A 20,879-nucleotide genomic window follows, 5' to 3' on the forward strand; every position below is an offset into this window, starting at 1 on the left:
GCTTGAGCGGCAGCAAACAGCTGCCCCTTTTCAATATGCGGCACAGGCTCCGGTCTGGCACAGCCGTGTCCCTCTCAGCTGTATTGTACCTGGCTGGCCCTCTTACTCATTCCCATTGTCTGCCTGCAGCCCCTCTAGGCATTTGAGTTTGCAGACCCTGTTCTAATGAAAAGCTAGAAGTATAACTGTGTAAGTGAGAGTGAGGAGCTTGGCAGACAGATACAGCACTACTCGAAATGAGACCAGCAAGCTAAAGGAAAAAAGGAGAATGAGCGGTGGCAGGAGAAGGGGAAGTGGAGGAGGAATCAATGGAGGGGAGAAGAAACAGAAAGGGGAGGGAGGGGGAAACAGCAGCTATTTCGGCCTTCAAAGAGCTTACAGTCTAGCGGGGGAACACTGGACAATTTCAAAGCAACAAATCGATGAATGCCAAAACCATGCGTTAGAGAACAAGTACATCATATTGAAATAAAAAATAAAGGTCATGACAGAATGGGATGGATTTAATAGGAAACGATCTCCAAACTTCTGAGCAGGCAAGGTCATCAATCTAGATGGGAAGAGAGCAGGAAAAGAGACCTTTTAGATAAGAAGAAATATTAAGGGAAAAAACACAAGTGGAAACTAGCCAGGTCTAGACAGGCAGGGATGGATTAGATGATGGAATGAGCAGGCAGAACGGTGAGCTGATTGGTTTAACTGGAACACAAATGCAGGGGACACAAAGACCGGAGCAACGCTTGATAAGTGACGTTTCAGACACGCACAGGAGTCTATAGGCATTTATCTCATTTAACCTCAATTAACACCTCACGATCACTGAGCGCTTATAGAGATGATATTATTTCAATCAAGCATCTTCTTTACAAAGCTAGCCTGAAGATCAAAAAGAATGTAGCAGAGTAATGACTAGGCATTTGTAGGCTCCCTCTCTGTGCCTTGTTTATGAGCATATCAATTTGAGGGAAAAAACAGGTGATTTTAAAAAGAAAAAAGGACAGATAATGAAAAAAGAAGGCAAAAGAAAAGGAAAACATAAAGCAGAGAATAAGTTGGTTTGAAAGCATTGAAAGCATATGCTAACAGCCACAGCTGAATATAACGGCCTCCCGTCTGGAATGATCCCCAAATTCTCCTGCTCTAAGTGGCGTCATATGCATAGTGCTTCAGCTCACTTATTTACATCAGCTACCTTGCCACTAAGCCTCGTTGGGGTCCCTGCTGCTGAATTTGCTTACCTGAGGTTTTTGGAAAGGGTTTCTCCTGGAAGACTCAAAGGTGGGATAAATTGGCCGGGTTGATGCCCTCTGGGCAGGGTCCTGGCACACAAATCCTGAATGGGGAATGGCAAACATTAAAACCCGCCATTTTCTAAGAAATTAGCAGGTTTAGCTGTACCTTTTCTTTTAGATATACAAACTCAGTTTCACGGTCATAAATATTACAGAAATCCATCCTCAGGAGGATTAGGCATGGCTCTCTCAGACACACAACTCCACTCGAACTTCAAACCACCAAAACTGGACAGCACAAGAATGGAAAATATGCAGATAAATCAACCTTTCTTGTTGGGGAGCTGATTCTGATTGAAAAAGAGATGTGGATTTTTGATGAACGTCAGAGTAAAAATACAAACCACCATTTAAAAATACACAGTTCTTTATAAAAACAAGTTATTTTAAAGTGGCCTCCTAGAGGGTGACTGGTAATGTTGTTTTTACTGGGTGAACCCAAAAGCAGGTGAGGGGTCCTGTCCTGTCATACAAGATCTACTTCTGGAACAGCTGAAGGCGGTCTCCTGGCACCTTTCAAAGTGGGCTTCTCGGGTTATCTATGGCTTAAGAAATTAGGTGTGCCCTCAGTTCACTGACTTCCTGAAAAGAAGCAAATTCCCATCCAGGGAGACTAGAGTGGCTAAGTTTTACAGCATTTGCTGGTACACCAAGTACTAGCTCATTTCAAACATATTCTGTCATGCCTTTTTAGAGAACTTAGGAAACAACAACAAACCCACAATATACCCACCCGACTGCCCATCTCCACTTCAGAGTTTTGGCTTATCTACTCAAAAAGGGATTTCGTCGTTGAGCTGCCTTCAGTTCTAACTATTACAGGCAGGGCCATGTTGACACCAGCAGAGACGGCCTAGTGGAAATACAGCCGGTCTCCTCTGTAACAAAGCTTCTACAGCCAGTGCCCCAGGAATTAGGTCTCAGCCCTAGTTGTGGTTCAGCCTCAGGACAGGATGGAGCCAGGGGGAGTAGAAACATATAAACACTTGCCTGAAAATATAATTTTTCAGTACAAAACATTCAGCATGGCTTAGGAACTGCCAGTTGGCAACACCTCGAGACCAGCCTGACAAAATGGATGCTCTGGTTAACTTTTATGTGAGTCTTCAGCAAACACTACTACTCACCTACAACAGTGAACATGTCTGAAATCATACTGGCTTTAATCTTTAGGTCCAGGGGTGCATCACTAGTAGAAGAGAGAAAGCAAGGACAATCGATAGTTATAGATTAACAGAATAACTACCCCTAATGGGCCTCAATACAGCAGGGCTTCCAAATGTCGATGAGAAGCAACACATAAAGCACATCGAATCCATGGAAAAGGAAAAAGAAATCTGGGCAAAAATACTAGAAATAAAAGCCCACTGTTAAACTCATCCTCTGTGGGGCAGGTCGAGCACCAAAGCTGATTCCCTGACATGCAATCTTTTTATTCCAGAAGGTCTTGTGCAATTCAAACTGTGTACAAGTCAAGAATATTGCTTCATTATCACTGTGGATTTTAGAGGCTTAGACTTATAATATGCTCTTTTATGAGTGTGTCCACCATTCAAATTATTTTTTACTGCTACAATAGTCAAATCACATTCACACACAAGAGAAGAAACTCTGGTCTTCTTTGCACTTTCTTTAAGGCCTCATTTTCTGTTCTAAATCAATCTTCTTAAGCTTTTAGGTTTGTGAATGAGGGCAAAAAAAATACAGGTTATACCAAAATATCACCAGATGATGCAGCAGGAACCCACATGGAAACAGAAACATGAACTGAAAGCTGGAAGCCTCCCTGTGGCAGTGACTGTCGTATTGGCTTTGGTGTTGAGGTGTTCCTCCATGAACCAGATTACTTTGGCTGCTGGACCACTGCATCATTCTGGGGATCTCTAACATCGTATGATGCACCTGGCTGGGCAAACTCCAAAGAGCTGACTTAACAAAAGAGTAGTCCAACATCTGAAGCATCTCTGTGATATCTAGCTCTATACCTTACTATTGGGGTTAAGCTGAACTCCCACCCCATGAAGCAGTCAATCTGTCTTTATTTGATTACTTGGCATTTTGCCAACATTTTTCATCCTTAAAAATGCAGCCACTGGGTGGTCTCTAGCATAAATCTCTAGGGTTCTCTAGCTGTTTAGAGAAGTATATGGCTAATAGGAACTCTGGCTACAGCTGCAGATATAAGCACAATCCCTTCTGGTATTGAAAAATATGTTTCTTTACTTCTTCTAAACAAGAGATAGGTTAAAAAAAATTTTTTTAAAGATTGTCTGAAGTTTTTAGACTCTAATCTTAGATGCATGCCAGAATATGGAAAGGGTAAAAGGACCAAATATTATATATACTACCCTAGGCCCAGCTCTATACCTTTACAGTATATGTGGATTTGAGCCTGTATAAACCTTTAGTAATAAAGGAAATATGATACCTCATGTATTTCTTTAGCCTTAGCAGAACACCTACAAAGTTAAAAAGAGAGAAAGAGAGAGAGAACTGGAAATAAAAATGAACACAAGAAGCATCCTGTAGGAACTCAAGAAGACAGTTATCATAGATCACAAATTGACTAGTAAGATAGGGATTCATGGTTACCATCTGGAAGTTAACCACATGTCACAAATCCCTCAAATTTAGAAATTCTAGTCATTTCTATCTAATAACTAGGGTTAAAAATCTAGTGCCAAGAGAAATGACTTAAAAAAAAAAGTGTTTTAGTGCTACTCATTGAAGGCTTGTCCTTTTCTAGTTGATGGAACAGACTACTTACCAGGCCAAAGAAGGGGAGAGATTTACTTCCAACAACCATGGCTTCAGAGTAGAATCTATGAGCACATCAAAGCCATAGAGTTCTAGAAATACAACATAACACAATACACAAGATCACTTTCTGTGTTACAGCTGAACAAAAATCTGGAAGACTGTATCCAATCAACTTCCACAAGGGGCCTAGAAATTTGGTGAGTATAAGTAATGAGTGGAAGTAGAAGCAGAGAATCTTTCAAGTTCAAGAGAAATTAATCAAACTCTAGAGATAATGAGATAACACTGTTATACAAGTCCACTGTTTTTATCATCCACTCTATTGACATTCCTGAGTTCTACACAGAAAGTGACCTGACCTCTAAAAGTTAGCATGATTCTGCTGTGCATATGGTTAAAAAAAAAAATGTTGGTAACGGGAATGCAACAAGTGCATCCAACAACAAAGCTGCTTGGGTTTGTTCTGGATTATCCCACCATCTTCTGAAAACAGAAAAATCTACTGGAGGAATCTCCCTGGGGCCCTTCCATTGCATTTTCCTAAACCAAGATCTTGCCTTTGCAGTCTGGGTCAAGAAGATATCTAAGTGTAAAATATATTTATTCTCCCTCCCCCCTCCTATGGTTTCAATTTCCCTTTGAAGACAGAAAATAAAGTAGAATGGCCCAACATAGAAAGACAGAGGAGAAAGGAGGGAGCCCGTGGCAGACAGAGCAGAACTGTGACAAGCCATCCTGTACCACTAGTATCACTGAAAAAGGGAAGGAGCAAGAGACCAAAATCTCCATGGTTTCTGGATTCTTTACTGATTCTTCCTTAGCTCCTCAACTGTTGCAAAGAGCAATCCAAGACCATAAGCAGGCTTTTTCCCAGGATGCAGGGGTAATATGACACTAACTTTGGAACCTCAGCTGGTAACCTTGACTCTTATCATTAATGAGACCCTCTCCCACAGTCATCTTTGGTATACATAGATCAAATATATCTGACTTTCAGAAGCCTCCCTCATTCTCAAACTTCCCACTCCGTGTCCCTCAAATAAACTATCTACATCCTCTTTCCAAGAGAAAAGACGAGCTTCCTTACAGTTCAACCAGAGGTCACAGGCCACAGCTCATACCTACAGAACACAACCAGGTATCTTCCAGAAACTCATTTTGAAACAGTAAGTAAATGGTCTTTACTTCAAGGAGGATTCTCCCATTTTTCAATCCTCTCAAAAACACAGAAAAGTAAATGTAAGTTTCTAGAAGGGTGGTGCCAAAGACTGTCTTCTGAAGAGGAGGTCTGATATGCGACCAAGAATCCTAGAAGGGGAATCTAGAGACTTGGATCCTTCTCATGACTCTATCATTTATTCACTGTGTAACTGGGGGAAATTCATTTCTGTCTCTGGTATTTCTTTAGCATCCTGTCATTTCCTTTATCTTCTCTATTAATCACCATCTGTCAACCACTTGTATGCTCAATGTTATATCCAAAATTCCTATTTGTGCAACACTGAGTAGACAATCATATTCAAGTTCTTCTCTCAGGAAAAGTTGTCATGAATCAACTTGCTTCCATGGTACTTATTTAGGATTCAATTTAATTAGCAAATATAATCACAAACTAAAAGAGAGTCTGAGATGGGATTTACCTTCATGTAACTACACAAAAACCAATTATCTGTACTTTAAAATGTAAAGAAAAGAAAGCTCCTTCACCTATCTCTTTTAGGTAACAAATTCACAACTTTTATGGCCAGTACATTCTTCTGAATATTTTACCTAATCTTCAATCATCCCACAGAATATTCCCCTCTTAATCTGAAAAAAAAAATCTTTTGTGATATAGCACTAAATAAGGCATTTAAAAAGGAAAACTTACTTTCAAAATCTGCAAGTCCATGTCAACATTACACAAGCAAGAGCACAGGACTGAACTGTTTCACAAAATGGTAATATTATTAATAATAATAGTACAAGGAACAGGGCAAGAATAATGCTTGATGCACACAGTGACCAGATTTGCAGAATCAACCACAAATCAAGACAAACTGAAAACAGAATGACAACCAATGAGCCCCATTATTTAAACACCTTGCGTTCAACAGCCAACATAGTTATTTGACTATTTCCCAAATTAAGAGGCAAATTCCAAGAATCTCAGCCGAAAGGCTAAGAACTAACATTCTGGGAAGAAAAATAAAAAATAACCCAAAGAGAGAAAACACCCTTTACAGTGCCAACAAAATTTTTACTCAGGTGCATGAAACCCGTCAATGCTAAGAATCTCAAAATCAGTTTGGGCTCTGACTGTACCTGTACGTGCACAAGGCTTGGATCTATGACCATCTAAAGTGGGCTGAGTTCGGGATAGCGTTACAACCCAGTGCAAAGCCCAGCTCCTCTCGGAGGCTGGAACTGGACGGGGTGGGGGTGGGGGGCAATGGTAAGTGGTATGAAAAAATAGCATTTGTATCAGGTTTATCTCTTTAAAATAATCAATTCAGCTTAAGAAAAATAATTTGGGCCCTTGACAGGCTACAAAAATCCTTGTAATGACCCTTTTAACTTACGACTGGTCTTTTCCATGGACATTCAAGATGTTAAAAGGTAAAAAGTAGGTTGTACTGAGAATATTAAACTTCACCTTTAATACTGTGTGCTTTGGCAGCAGTGTCTAGAATTTCAAAAACTCGGTATCCAGGATGAGATCTACCAGTGTTCCTGTCATTAAAGGGTGCAGGCAAGGGAGGTTTCTCCCGTTCTGAGAGCTACTTTCTTTGTTCCTCCGTGTTGCCCTCATCATGACAGAAGAGCAAGTATTTTCAAAGGGCTGTTGCTACCACCTTGTTCAACAATGTTTCCTTAGGAAAATTTTCTTTCATGGGATGTATTTCCTTCAGCCCCCAGCCAAATCAAAACAAACTTGAAAATATTCTAGTGACTAAGTGAGAAGAAGCCTGGCTCCACCTCTACCTTACATTGGTACCCTTATCTCCCTATTTCTTGAAAGCAGCTTCCTGAAAAAGCAATCTACACTTAGCTGCCTTAACCTTCTTAATGCCTACTCATTCCCCAACCCGTAAGAATTTGCTTCTGCGCCCATTCTCTAAGTCAGTGACTATTCTCGCTGTGATCACTGAAGACGACCAAGCATCTGAAACTGTTGACCACCCCTTACTTATTGGAACTTTCTTCTCCCTTGGTTCCAGGACACTGCTCTCTTCTGATTCTCCTCCTCCTTTCACTCCTTCTCTTCTGCCAAGCTAGTCACTGGTAGGTTTGCTCAGGGTGGCATCCTCAGGGCTCTTTCCTTCTCAATTCTACTTCTCTTCTTGGGTGATCTCATGTATTCTCATGGCTGCAATTAATATTATGATGATGACATTCAAATCTCTATCTTTAGTCAAGTGTCTTCTGGACACCAAATCCATAACTCCAATTGCCTTCTAGACAACTTCACTAGGATATCCCATGAGTACTCAACCTCAACAGAACATAACTTGTTATCTTTCCCCCAAACCTGTTTGGCTTCCCATTATTCTTCACCTTGGAAAACGGTAATCCCATCCACCAGTCTCCAAAGCTAGAAGCACTCTCTTCATCACCTCCCAAATCCTACACATTACCAGATCTCTTCTATAATTCTCTTTAATCCAGTCTTCTATATTCCCTTTTGAGCTATAATTCATATATAATGAAAGGGACAGATCTTAAGTGCACAATTTGATCAGGCAAGATAACTGGAGGCATCCATGTAATCCACATTCATATCAACCCAGGAGCACATTTCCATCATCCCAGAAAGATCCCTCATGCCCCTTCCTGGTAAATAGCCTGCTTCCCCTCATCACACCCCCAGATAATCACTATTCTTATTTCTTTCACCATAGATTCATTTTGTCCATTCTAGAATGTTATATAAATGGGAGCTTCCAGTATACACTCTCTTGAGTCTGGTTCTCTCATTTAGCATTTCTGAGATTCATCCACCTATCATTGTTTCTTGTTTTAAAACAAGTTTATTGAGAGAATAAAATTACTGTATAATTTACATACAACAAAATTCACCCTTTTAAATTGTAGTTTGATGAGTTTAGACAAACGTACATAGTTGTTTAATCACCACCACAATTAAGATATAGAACAATTCTATCACAGACACTCCCCATGCCCCTTAGAGTCAATTCTCACGCCCCATCCCACCAGCAATCATTGATCTAATCTCTACCTTTTCCAGAAAGTCAAATAAATGAAATCATACAGTATTAGCCTCTGAGAGTAGCTTCTTTCACTTAGCATTGTGCTTTTGAGATTTATCTATGTAACTGTTTTTCAGTAGTGTAGTTCATTCCTTTTATTCCATGTTATGGATATAAGACAACTTGTTCATCCATTCAACAGGTCATGGACATTGGGTTGCTTCCAATTTTTGACGATTACGAATAAAGCTGCTATAAACCTTCATGTACAGGTATTTGTGTGAACATATATTACTTTTCTTGGGTAAACAGCTACAAGTGGGATTGCTGGATCACGTGCTAAGTCTATATTATTGCTGCATACTTCTTACCTCCCCATTCGTTTCCCTAGGACTAGTCTCTCCCCACTGCAGTCCATTCTCCACACGGCCACCAGAATTTCTAAGACATAAATCTAATAGTCAGATAGAGACTGGCTGTGAACTGGCCCAACAACAGACACTTGATGTCAGGTTGGCTCCTGCAGGATTTTAAATTAGTCATGTTGTACAGTATTCTCTTTGTTGTAATTCTGTCCTACCAAGCTCTGGGTCAAATCCTGATAAAAATGGAAGAAAATAATAATAATCTTATTGCTCTCCTGCTCAAAAAACTCCAGTGGCTGTCTGTTGTCTACAGGATGAATTTAAACGTGTCAGTCCTCTATAATCAGGCCCCGATCTACTTCCATAACGTCATCTCCTGCCACCCCCTCCCATGCAAGCTCTATCTAGTCACAATGAGCTTCCTACTTCAGAAAAATCTCACATTGTGTCTGCACACTGCACTGGGCACGTCATAGTCCCTCTGTTAGAAATAGCTTTCCCTGGCTTCCCCTAGGCATCGCTGGTAGGTCTCGTGTATTCCAAGAGTACCCGAGTCACTCTACTACCTGTACTGTCATTTATCATTTCATGTCTGCTCCTCCCCACCACTGGAGGGTAGGGCCATGTCTCATACATCGTTATACTGCAGGCCGCCTGCATCATAAAAAGCACATAGGAAGCAATCAAGAAACACTAAAAGGAAGGAAAAGAAAAGAGAAGGAAAAGAGAAAACAAATTAAGTGAAAAATACAATTTTCAAAAGACACAAAGTAATATGTAGCTACTCCCCCAAAATAACCCTGGGACAAGACTTGAAATATTTATAATAAAGCTAGTAACCATAAAGACAATAAGAGACAGTCTCATTAAGATTTTTACGTATAAGACCTATTTAAAAAAAAAAAAAACTTGATAAAGGGTGGCCTAGGACGCGAGGGAAAAAAAATTTGCGAGGGAAAATAATAACGTGTCCAATGCCTAACAGGTTACTAAACATGTCACAGCACTAATTGTGGAATCAATCCACTAGCCCTCCCCAGAAACAAAGCCCCAGCTGCAGCTGTAATCCTGAGGCAGTGGAAAGTGCTGACATTAGCCAGTGCGCACTGTCAGTCAAATGCTGTTGTATAAAGGAAATTCTTTTTACCTTGGCTTTGCATTTGAGTTGAAAACCTAAGGAGGAAATCTTTATCTGGGGTCCAGAAGGAGAAGTTGGAAAAAAGCAGATCAAGATCCCACAGGAAAATGAGCTAAATAAAAGAAAAAGCCCAGAGCCAATTTGTTAACTAGTCCAATACATCAATATGGTGTCTGGCTACCATATGTAAAGGTAGATTGGAAAGGAGTATCTAGGACTCGGTACTGTTGATTACAGCCGAACAGAGTGCCTTTTTTCAGGCCTGATCTGCTAGACAGAATGATATCGTTTTTCCTGAGATCTAGTTACAGGAGAGCAGGAGGAGAATCCAGGAGATGGGGCATGCCAAAAGTGGTCGGACTCTTCAGAACTCGTCTTTATGTGAGTGGAGAAAGAGCCAGAGAGACCTGGCTCCCCAACTTGGCTTTGCCATTTGTTAACTGCATGACCTAGGACAGACTATTTAACCTTTCTGAATCCTTTCTCCTTGCTATAAAACATGGGTAATAAATACCAACAAAACTCTTAAGAGGGCTAAAGGGAATAACCAATGAAAAGTGCTTGACAAACAGTAGGTACTTCCTCCCAAGCCCCTTCTACAGTAAACTTCCCTTCCCACCTAAATAGGAGCATGGGATAAAGCAGAAAGGAGACTCTCTCGAAAAGTGAACTGTTTAAAAAAGAAGAAAGAAAGAAAAGTGAAATATTTGCTGACTTTTGTTGGTGATGGTCAAGTAGTTTACATAATTGGGGAATGTATGCTGCCCACTTTCGTTGCTTCAGCGAATATTTATGGACACCCACCCTTTGAGAATGTCAGCTTACCTTATGAAATGGTCTAGAACAAGAGCAATGGAAGGCAAAACTGGCATTCATTCAAGAGAGAGAGGTGTACTGAGCACGGATTGTCCCGAGCAAAGACGTCACTGGCCTCTGACCTAAAGAAGGTCAGCCTCATCACCTCTACAAGTGGCAGGACAGCTGGCTCAGAGGATCCCAAGCCAGAGAGGACCAGGATCATAGCCTGTTACTTCAGCCATCCTCACACACACAGATAAAACTGCTGTCAGCAGCAGCATCTGTAAAGGACAGCTAACATCCTGTTGCTCTTGGCTGTTTTTCTCCAACTGGTCAAAAAAGCTGTTCTCATTGCCAGTTATGTCACCATGCCAATTTCCTAAGCATATTCGAAGGGTTGCTGTTTACACATATATTTCACATGGTACCGTATTTTTATAATCTTGAAGGCAGTAAAAATTAGAGTGCCAGAAATCTATTTTCTTGGGAGAGGCATCAAAAACTCTATAAATCAAGAGTGCAATGATCAAGATGACCTGACAGCCAACCATCTTGTGGGCCCCTGCCCTCCAGGCCGGATCTCCTTCATGTGGGCCCTACCACGCACGAGCTCTGGAACCTCAGAAACGGTCTTCGTTTCTCAGTCCTCGATGGACTAATTATTCTCTGGGGTCCTTTCCAGATGTACAAATCTATGAGAAGGCATTACATGGCTAAGTTTCAGGTAATCCGTGAAGGTTCCTAAGTCTACATTTAAATGCCAATAATACAATGCAGGTGTATGTATATATCATCCCATGTAAAATCCAGCTTGAGAGGAACAACACTTATAATCTATACAGGGACTGAAAATAAGCTAAATGCATAGATAAACAAATGAACAGAATACTGGAAGTACTGAAAAGCATAGTCGGACATTACAGATGGTAGAGTGGGAAAGAAATCATAAGGACAGAAACACTGAGATAGTGATAGAACGCTCCTGGCCAAGACCCATAATGTGTACGGGTGAGACCACAACCAAAAGAATATAGGGAACCCCATCACTGGACTACTGGCTTCCACTAAAAACACCAATGCTCTGTGCAAGCCAAATTATTCTGGGAAGCTCTCAATTCCTGTTTACTCTAAAACAAATAAGAAAGAAAGAAAGAAAAAAAAACAAACCCAGTTTACTCCTTGTAACCTAAACCCCAGGGGAAGTTAGCAGGAGTCAGCGGGAGCCAGAGAGACTCACAAATATACACACGTATACAAAATCGTATCTGATGGGAGGAGGTTAACGAAGCACACAAAATCCCAGGGCTGACAGGAAGTGGAATTAGAACCACAAAAGCCAAGAAGACAGTCAACAACTTAAAAAACTCCAGATGCACTCACTTTATTAAAACTGAAGAAAAGCAGGGAGGGGGGAAGGGGACCCGTGGATGATGAAATGGACTTAGGGGCATTTCACTGAGTCAGAGAAAGTCACTGCTTATTTCATGTCGGAATCTCTACTGCCATTAAGTTCCAGAAACTCTCAAGCTTCCAAAAGGCAATCAGGTAATAAAACAAATAGAAAAGGAAACCTTCAGAAGAGCTTATGATCATTTCTACAACAAAGATTTTTATGCCAAGAAACCCTCATATAAGAGCCAAGTAGACGTGGAAAAGAAGATATGTTCTATGCACCACCCCCCTCAAACAGTTTAAATAACACTAAGAGCTCTAGACCCTTACCAAACCAGATCTACTGAGAAGCCTACTATCAGGCCACCAAAAGGCAATTAAAGCAAGTACCAATGATTCATTCAACAAACATTTCTTTAACATCCTCTAAGAGCAAAAACAATGCTATTGTGCACAATAGGAACAGAAACTAGGGAGACACCGCTGCTGTCTGCAAGGAGCTTCTAGTCCAGGAGGGGAGTCAGACACATAAACAGGCCCCAGATGACAATCAGGTACCACTGCAGATTATGAATGGAAAGCTGGGGGCTGGGAGGGCTAACTATAAACGGAATACTTAGGAAAAAATTCAAAGAATTGATACTTGTCTTCATCTTGAAAAGAGGTCCGTAATCTATTAAGTAAAGTAACATGAGAAAAATTTGTCGGACACAGGATAAAGCAGGTGCAAAGGCAGAGGGGGAGGGAAAGACCTGGCAGGTGCAGGGAGACGGCGAAAGGTTTGGTTTGGCAAAAAGAGGGTGAGAGGGGAAGGGGAGATACAGTGGCTACTGAGAATTGAGAAGATAAGCTTAGAGACTACCGGGGAAGTGCATGTGTAAACAAAACATCACAAGATGATAGGAAAAGAACATAATAGAACAAAGTATCGAACAGCATGAGAAAGGGGACACAACAGGGAACTTTGTCAAGCAAGCGTTCCTAGAAAAGGCAGTGGTCAAGCTGAGTTTTAGAATATGAACCCGAGTGTGCCAGGAACACAGGACAGCAGAATTTATACTGAGGCACAGAGGCATGGAGTGCTCAGTGGTGTAGTTGGATTATAAGGTGTAAGAGGAGATTCTAGAAAATTCTAGAATTTCTAGAAAACTCTGCTGAGGTCAGGTCCTTAGAAGTCTTGAAGTCATATCAAGTTTCTATTTACTAGTTAAGCCTAAGGAGCCATGTGAGGGTTTTACAAAACACAAACATATCTCCATTTAGAAAAGATGTCACAACCTCTTCTTTTCCTATATAATTTTAGGTCCTGGTTTATTTACACCCTTCTATTCGGAGTCTCAACACCTCCCTTTGTTTAGTGCCCCTCAAGTACTGACTATTACGATAATCCATGAAAGAGGTCAAGAAAATTATAAAAATTACAAAGAAATAATTTCTATTGGGTATAAATTGAGGAGCAGACACTGGGCCAACTGCTTTGCACACATCATCTCATCTGATCTTCAAGGTACCCTTGGGAGGTAGGTACCATCATTACTACCATTTTAAAGTTGAGGAAACAGGACTGGAGTAACTTGCTGAAAATAAGAGAACTAGTAAGGGGTGTGAATGGCTTTTAAACTAACTCCATCAGGCTCTAACACCCATGTTCTTTACTTTCCTGTTACCCTGCTTCCCGAGCAAGCCACGCCTTATGTCCTCACTACTGTATTACTTTAAATATCCCCCCAGCAATGACCCTATGTGTGTGTGTTCTACTAACAAAGCCTACCATCTGCTGAAAGCTTAGTGGACTTTACAGACACTGACGCTGGCAATCACTGAAAAGCTCACATCCACACAGAAAGCAAACGTGCGCAGGCGCCCTTAGTGCCAGTCACAGCCAGTGGGTCAGTAGGCAACAGGCTTCCTGATCCAGGAGTTGTGAACTGTTTCTTATTCTTTCTGTGTGCAATCGGGGAGTTATGGGTGGGAGAAAAGGGGAGGGGGGAAGGAGGAAGAGGAGGAGAAGAAAGAGAAGTGCGGGGAGAAACCCACTAGAAAGAATACTAAAACAAAAAGGAGGAGTCATTGGAAACTGGGAGAAAGCACATACTGGTACCAGCCAGAGCTTCTTGGAACGGTTCCCAGTCTGGCTGCCAAGGAGCTCTGGAATATATTTGTTAGAGCTGGATTCCTCTACAGTCCATTGCAGGCTTTTTCTGATTGCACTCTGACAAAGAGACCCATACTTTAGTTCCAATCCCTGCTTCCCACACAGAAAGCTAGTGAGTCCTCAGGGGACCTCCAAGTAAACTCACCACTGACCTCTTAGTGGGACCCTCATGTGCTATGTGAGCCTAGAAAGAAAAGTCTGCCACACACCTCTTACTCCTGTAGAATCACTAAGCCTCTCTACCCCCGGGATCCCATCCCAGCTTCCCCAGTCCCTTTGCATACAACATAGTAAGCTTCTTGAGTCTCCTTACCAAAACAACTGCTGCGGTGAGGAACAAAGGTTTTACAGGCTGTAGCAATAGCTAGTTCAGCAGAGATTATAGTCTTAATAATCAGGTCTTCCACATGGGCCATCAACGCTATAAAAAAAAAAAAAGAAGAAGAAGAAAAAGCAGCAGCAGCAGCAGCAGAAGAAGAAGAAGAAGAAGAAGAAGAAGGAAGAAACACTATAATGCATGGAATATAAAGACCGGATTCCAGAACACAGTGTGATTATAAAAGCACGTGTGCTCATTCCAAAAAGTCTCTAGGTGGCAGTCATACAAATAGGTACTCCAGGAGAAGGCGTATCTGTGAATAAGCGGACACAGTCCAGAACGTAGGTGCTGGGGACTGTACTCAAGTGGCCTGCTATGTCAAAAGATAAACATGGAATGGAAAAGAAGCCTTGCTCCTCCCTTCTCAGCCTTCTCCTCTCACCCTTCTCCTCTCACCCTTCCCTTAGCCTTCTGCGCGCTTCCCACTCCGCTCAAGGCTCAGCAATTGTGTCCATTTTGATGCCAAGCCCTGTACTCATATTCAACACTGCTCATTCTCCAATTCAGCAACATGAATGAGAGAGATTAACTTGGACAAATTTGCACTCAGGGCCAATATGGAGAAAGTATTTCAGTTTGCAGTTCAACGCTCAAGAAGGATTAATTTACTAAAGGCTAAAGGAAAAAGTTGTGCCTTCCAAACTAGAAACAAGAAAAGGGATTTCCGGGCTCATGGAAGGCCTGTTCTCCATCTTGGACAGGGCAGGAAAACTTGACACCACCACCAATGACCCCATCAGATGTCTCAGCGACACTGTCAGAACTAAAGAGGGTGACTCATGCTGAGAGGCCAGGGCAGGTTACACAGAGAAGAGAGGTCAACAAGGAGAAAGGTCTGGTACTCACCAGTTGTATCTCTGCCTTCCTGTTTCAGATACCTAAGCATGGCACTCATGCTCCATTTGTTCCCATAATCCTCCACCTCGGGATCATCACAGCTAAAACAGAGGAATGGATCAAGGTCACACATGCAAATAGGGCTGGCTGTGGAAATCAGATTTTTTACAAATACTTGTCCTTTTAATCTTTAGGAAAACATTCCCTTTGCTGACCTCCACTCAGCAACTTTTCTTGGTCCTTTTTGTCATGTATCCCTATCTATCATTGAAATGAAAATGTATATGGCTTCCTTTATTGAGGCGGGGAGGGGAGAAGGCAGCAAATTCTTCCTCAAGCAAACAATTAAGTATCATGAAAGGGTGGAAGAAATGTGTGAAAGAATGTGAACAACTTAAGAGTGGTTACAATACATTAATAGAGGGAAATGTGCAGAGATACTAACCTAGCCTTTGTGGTAAACGTCACATGAGCCCACAGAAGAACTTGTAATGCCATTTTGGGATCAGAACTGAGTCTGGGCGGGCTAGCGAGCTTATGTGGTGTAGCATCTTAATGAGCTAACCAGCACGAGACGGTGGTAGCATCTGAAGCAAGCTCCCTCCTCTTTAGTGGTAGACACAGCTTTTTTTGATACTTTCTGAGCTGTCGCTGAAGGGAGAACGCACGGGAGCAACAATAAAAGCGACGAAGTACCCCACAGCTGGCACAGCAGACCGGCAGAGGGGGCACACTGCCATGACCACTGGAAGGGCCAGCTATCGGGAATCCGTGTTTCAAAGCTGCGCCCTCATTCCCTACCACCAGCCCAGCACCCACCAGCTGCATGTCTGCTCATCTTCCAGAGTGAAGGATATGATATCTTCAACCATTCCAAACACTGGTCACAGGACACTCTGTGAAATCTATAGAGCTTTGGCAACTATGCCATCACTTCCAGATTCTTTTCTTTCTTTCCTTGGACCTTCTAGACACCTATTTTTAGTCTGAGTAGAAAGTAACTGTTTGGGTTTCTTTTTTATTTTTCCACTTTCTGGCAAAATTATCAGGATGAAAGAAAACAGAGCAGAAGGAATATTTCCACACAGCTGGGCTGGTACTCCCTTCCACTGAATCCTTTTCTGAGATGGCCTCATTTCTTTCTTCATTTAATTTATTCCTAACTTTTTCCCCCCAATCATACAAGTATTTACTTCAGAAAAATTTAGGAAATACATAAAAGCACGGAGAAGAAAACAGAAGTCACCCGCCCATAATCCTGTCCACCAAAGTTAAGCACTGCTAACATTTTAGTATATATCCCTCTAGTTTCCATTTCCTCCCCCTCGGCAAACATAAACAGCTTTAGTTATCTTATATATTCAAAACAGAAATTAGACTGCAAGCAGTGTCTAGCAACCTGTTTTTTCCACCTGACAATGTACAGTCATGAACATTCTTCTCTCTGATCTTGTGCACACATCTCTTGTTATTTCTTAAGGTTAAGTTCCTAGAAATGGAAATGCTGGGTCAAAGGGTACCAATATTTTTAAAGCTTTTGATACATTTTGCCAAGTGCTGAAATAGCCTCATTTCTTGACTTCTAAAAAGTTCCATATGCCTATTAAATTCCCACCTGTAGGTCAAGTGAGGAAAGACAGTGAAGACGAAATTTGGGAAGGCATATTTTGGTAGAGAAAGGTGACACTGTAACAGGGAGGGCAAGCAATGGAGAAGCAGCAGCTAAATGTGCTAAATGACAGACGGCTTCCCATAGATTACGTGGAGATAAATGTAGGACAACGAGCTGACTTCCCACACCCACAACACCCGCAAGTGCAACGGACTTCTCTGGCTCCTGGCTCAGATGTAGCCAGTACCTGACATAGTCTCCACTCTTCTTATTCACACTGTAGTTTGTCAGATGCATGAACTGGTTCCGAATGTTCTTGGCTCCTTGATCATATCGCACAGTTGCAAACCTGATAGAAAGGACATAAGTTAAAAGTCAGGAGCAGGGTTTCAAGGAAATGCAGGCTAGAACTCAGGATCAATGTGATATTAATAAAAGGAGGGTGACATCATTAATAAATAATGAGTGCCTGATAAGTGCTTATTCCTATGGTGCTTCGTATATAATATTTAATTCATTGCTTAAAGCAAGTCTCTGAAGTAGATAATATTGTATCTCATTTTTAAAGTAGATATAAAAACTAAAATGTAACCTAGAAAGATTAAGTAATTTGCCCAAAATTACACTAACAAAGTACAATATCCATTCTTGATAAAAACTCTCCACAAAGCAGGCTTAGGGGGAAATATATCTCAACATAATAAAGGCCATATATGAAAAAACCCACAGTTAACATCATCTTCAATGGGGAAAAACTGAGAGCTTTTCCGCTAAGATCAGGAAAAAGACAAGGGTGTCCACTGTCACCACTTTTATTCAACACAGTACTGGAAGTCCCAGCCACAGCAATCACACAAAAAAAAGAAATAAAAGGCATCCAGATTGGCAAGGAAGAGGTAAAACTTTCACTATTTGCACATGACATGATACTATATCTAGAAAACCCAAGAGACTCCACCAAAAAAATTCCTACAACTGATAAATTCCGTAAAGTCGCGGGATACAAAATCAACATACAGAATACCAACAAAGCAGCAGCAGAAAGAGAAACTAAGGAATCAATCCCGTTTACAATTACACCAAAACCAATAAAATGCTTAGGAATAAGCCTAATCAAAGAGCTGAAAGATCTGTACTCTGAAAACTATAGACCAATTAGGAAAGAAATTGAAGAGGACACAAAGAAATGGAAAGACATTCCATGCTCATGGACTGGAAGGACAAAATATTGTTAAAATGTCTATACTACCCAAAGCCATCTACACATTTAATACAATCCCTATCAAAATACCAACAGCATTTTTGCAGAGCTAGAACAAATAATTCTAAAATTTGTACGGAACCACAAAAGACCCGAAATAACCAAAGCAATCTTGAAAAAGCAAAGCAAAGCTGGAGGCATTACAATTCCAGACCTCAAGTTATATATATATTTTTTAATAAAATTTTTTTATTATGTTATGTTAGTCACCATACAGTACATCCCAAGTTTTTGATGTAAAGTCCAGACTTCAAGTTATATTACAAACTGTAGTAATCAAAACAGTATGGTACTGGCACAAAAAATACATACATAGATAGATGAGTAGAACAGAATAGAAAACCCAGAAATGAACTCACAACTATATGGTCATCTAATCTTTGACAAAGCAGGAAAGAATATCCAATGGGAAAAAGACAGTCTCTTCAACGAATGGTATTGGGAAAACTGGATAGCCACATGCGAAAGAATGAAATTGGACCACTTTCCTCCATTCTACACAATAATAAATTCAAAATGGATTAAAGACCTAAATGTGAGACCTGAAACCATAAAAATCATCCTAGAAGAAAACACAGGCAGTAACTTCTTTGACATGGGCCGTAGCAACTTCTTCTAGGTATGTCTTCTGAGGCAAGGGAAACAAAAGCAAAAATAAACTACTGGGACTACATCAAGATAAAAAACTTCTACACAGTGAAGTGAGGGGGGAAGAGAGAGATTAAGGAGTGCACTTGTGATGAGCACCAAGTATTTTATGGAAGTGTTAAATCACTATATTGTACACCTGAAACTAATATTACACTGTATGTTAACTAGCTGGAATTTAAATAAAAACTTTAAAAAAAAAGAAAAAAAAAAGTAGCACAGCCAGAATCAAAACCAAGGCTGTCCGACTAAAGCCCATGCTCTTCGTCACAATGCTGTTGTTCCATATACATCTGGTTAAACGTTGAAACAATCATTTCTCCCTATGTTGAATTATTTTCCCACTCTCAATATTGCCGTCTGCAGAAGTGGCTGTTCTAACACTGCACTGCATTTCCATAAGTACCATTAAGTTCAAAGAACGTAACTTTAATAAATTCATAAATACCCCCCTCACACACTGACTCCACAACACCTGTTCTTAAACACAAGATGCTGCTTCTCTTATAGAACCTTAGACCAATAGGAAGGGGGGAAAATGAAAACAGAGTTACCCATGCCTGGGAAGTTGCGTGTGGGGTGCTGTGGATGACGGGGCGTTAGCCAGTCAAGAAACATCTAGTGGGTACCTACACAGTGCCTGGCACCATGGCATTCTATGAAGAGCATCAAGCAAAAAGAAAAAACTGTCAGCATAACATTGTATAGATTTAAAACTCATCTGTCGAAATACCGGAACCAATCTATACAGTTCATTTTAAGAAGTAATAACGGCAGCGTTACTAGCACACAAAGCCGAGGTCTGCAAGAACAGCAGAAATATGAGCACAGTGTAAGAGACTAACTCCTGAATTTGGAATGAAGGCAAAAGACAGAGGGATTAAACACGGAGCCTACTGAAAACAGAGCCGCAATCCGATACCCTGGACTATTGTCAAAGGAAGACCAAAGTATAAAACATACGTGCCTCTGAAGGAAGTAAGCAGGGAGAGAGAAGACTTTCCAGTGATGCTCAACATCAACAAAAGGACACTTGAGTCGAATGGTTATGGTAAATATCAGCCCCTGTTTACATACCACTATAACCGTATCACCCTTCGCTAAAGTGGTTTTCCCAAGAGGCACATCCGAGTGTGTGAAAAAAAATCCTGGAAGGCCACAAGTTTATTTTCATATGATTTACAAATTATTTACATATGCTTACTCAGACTATGAAGTCAACATGAATTTCTACCACATTAAAGGGCAGCGTTTAAAAATGTTCCTCTTCTCTATTTCTTCTCACCCACCCACTATCCGCTTCCTAATTCCCTGTACTAGAAATATATGAAAGCCAGAGAAAGAGAAGTAAAAAACAACCCCCAAAAGCCCCAAAATTAAAATAAACAAACATGAGGACAGGAAGAAGGATGTGGACAAAGAGAAAATGCTGACCAGGCATGTATGGCTAAGGCACAAGGGTTTGATGACCATTATGTCTGTGCGTGAGAAGGACCTCTGATTTTTCAGAAACTTCCAGTAGTTATCACCTAACTTCCAACCATGTCACTCTACGGTAAGTAAACCTTACCTAAGCACCCCGATCTTCCTTCTATAGACATTCTCCAATCAAGTGGGAGACTGCCATTCTCTGAATTCTTATGAAATGCAAAGAGGACCCACGGGGGCTGCCTGCCTCACCCAGACATTACCTCACAGTGACATACCTCCTGCCATCCTCTCCGCCAAAAGAATAATGATCTAGAGGGAGGGAAAAGGTTCTGCTTCAGAGAAAGAGGGTTTTCATCTCTCCTTGATATGAGGACCTGATCTCACTTGGTTGACAACAACAAAAGACTGGCAAGAGCCTGGCGGTTGGGTAACCTGGTACTTCACACATCTGTCATTTCTACACCCTTTTTTTCAATAGGGCTGCATCTCTAACAAGTAAGGTTTCTTCGTCCTAATCTTCCTTTTCACTGCGGAATTTATATTCTGAACTCCAGCAAGGACAAGATTATTAGTGTCACAGAGTGGGCTTCTAAAGAGAGTAAAAAGCAGAAAGAAGTAAGA

General features: G+C 41.1%; 1 protein-coding gene across 45 annotated transcripts in view; it reads right to left on the bottom strand.

Moving 5' to 3' along the window:
• Window positions 1-20,879, bottom strand: part of TTLL5 (tubulin tyrosine ligase like 5) — a 277,235-nt gene that overhangs the window by 208,024 nt on the left and 48,332 nt on the right. For 28 of the 45 annotated variants that reach the window (XR_008961400.1, XR_008961417.1, XR_008961418.1 and 25 more), the window contains 6 exons: window positions 17,166-17,267; window positions 15,316-15,407; window positions 14,404-14,511; window positions 4,060-4,141; window positions 2,420-2,481; window positions 1,239-1,333 (listed from right to left, as the gene is read on the bottom strand). Coding sequence is in view for 27 of the 45 variants with exons in the window: in XM_048220016.2 (XP_048075973.1) it covers window positions 1,239-1,333; window positions 2,420-2,481; window positions 4,060-4,141; window positions 14,404-14,511; window positions 15,316-15,407; window positions 17,166-17,267 (541 nt within the window). In the remaining 18 variants the exon portion in view is untranslated. The remainder of the gene's footprint in view (window positions 1-1,238; window positions 1,334-2,419; window positions 2,482-4,059; window positions 4,142-14,403; window positions 14,512-15,315; window positions 15,408-17,165; window positions 17,268-20,879) is intronic. The other 17 variants (XR_008961407.1, XR_008961409.1, XR_008961408.1 and 14 more) reach the window with 1 other exon arrangement.

This window comes from Ursus arctos, unplaced genomic scaffold, assembly GCF_023065955.2.
Source record: "Ursus arctos isolate Adak ecotype North America unplaced genomic scaffold, UrsArc2.0 scaffold_25, whole genome shotgun sequence".
In the NCBI taxonomy this organism is placed as follows: Eukaryota; Metazoa; Chordata; class Mammalia; order Carnivora; family Ursidae; genus Ursus; species Ursus arctos.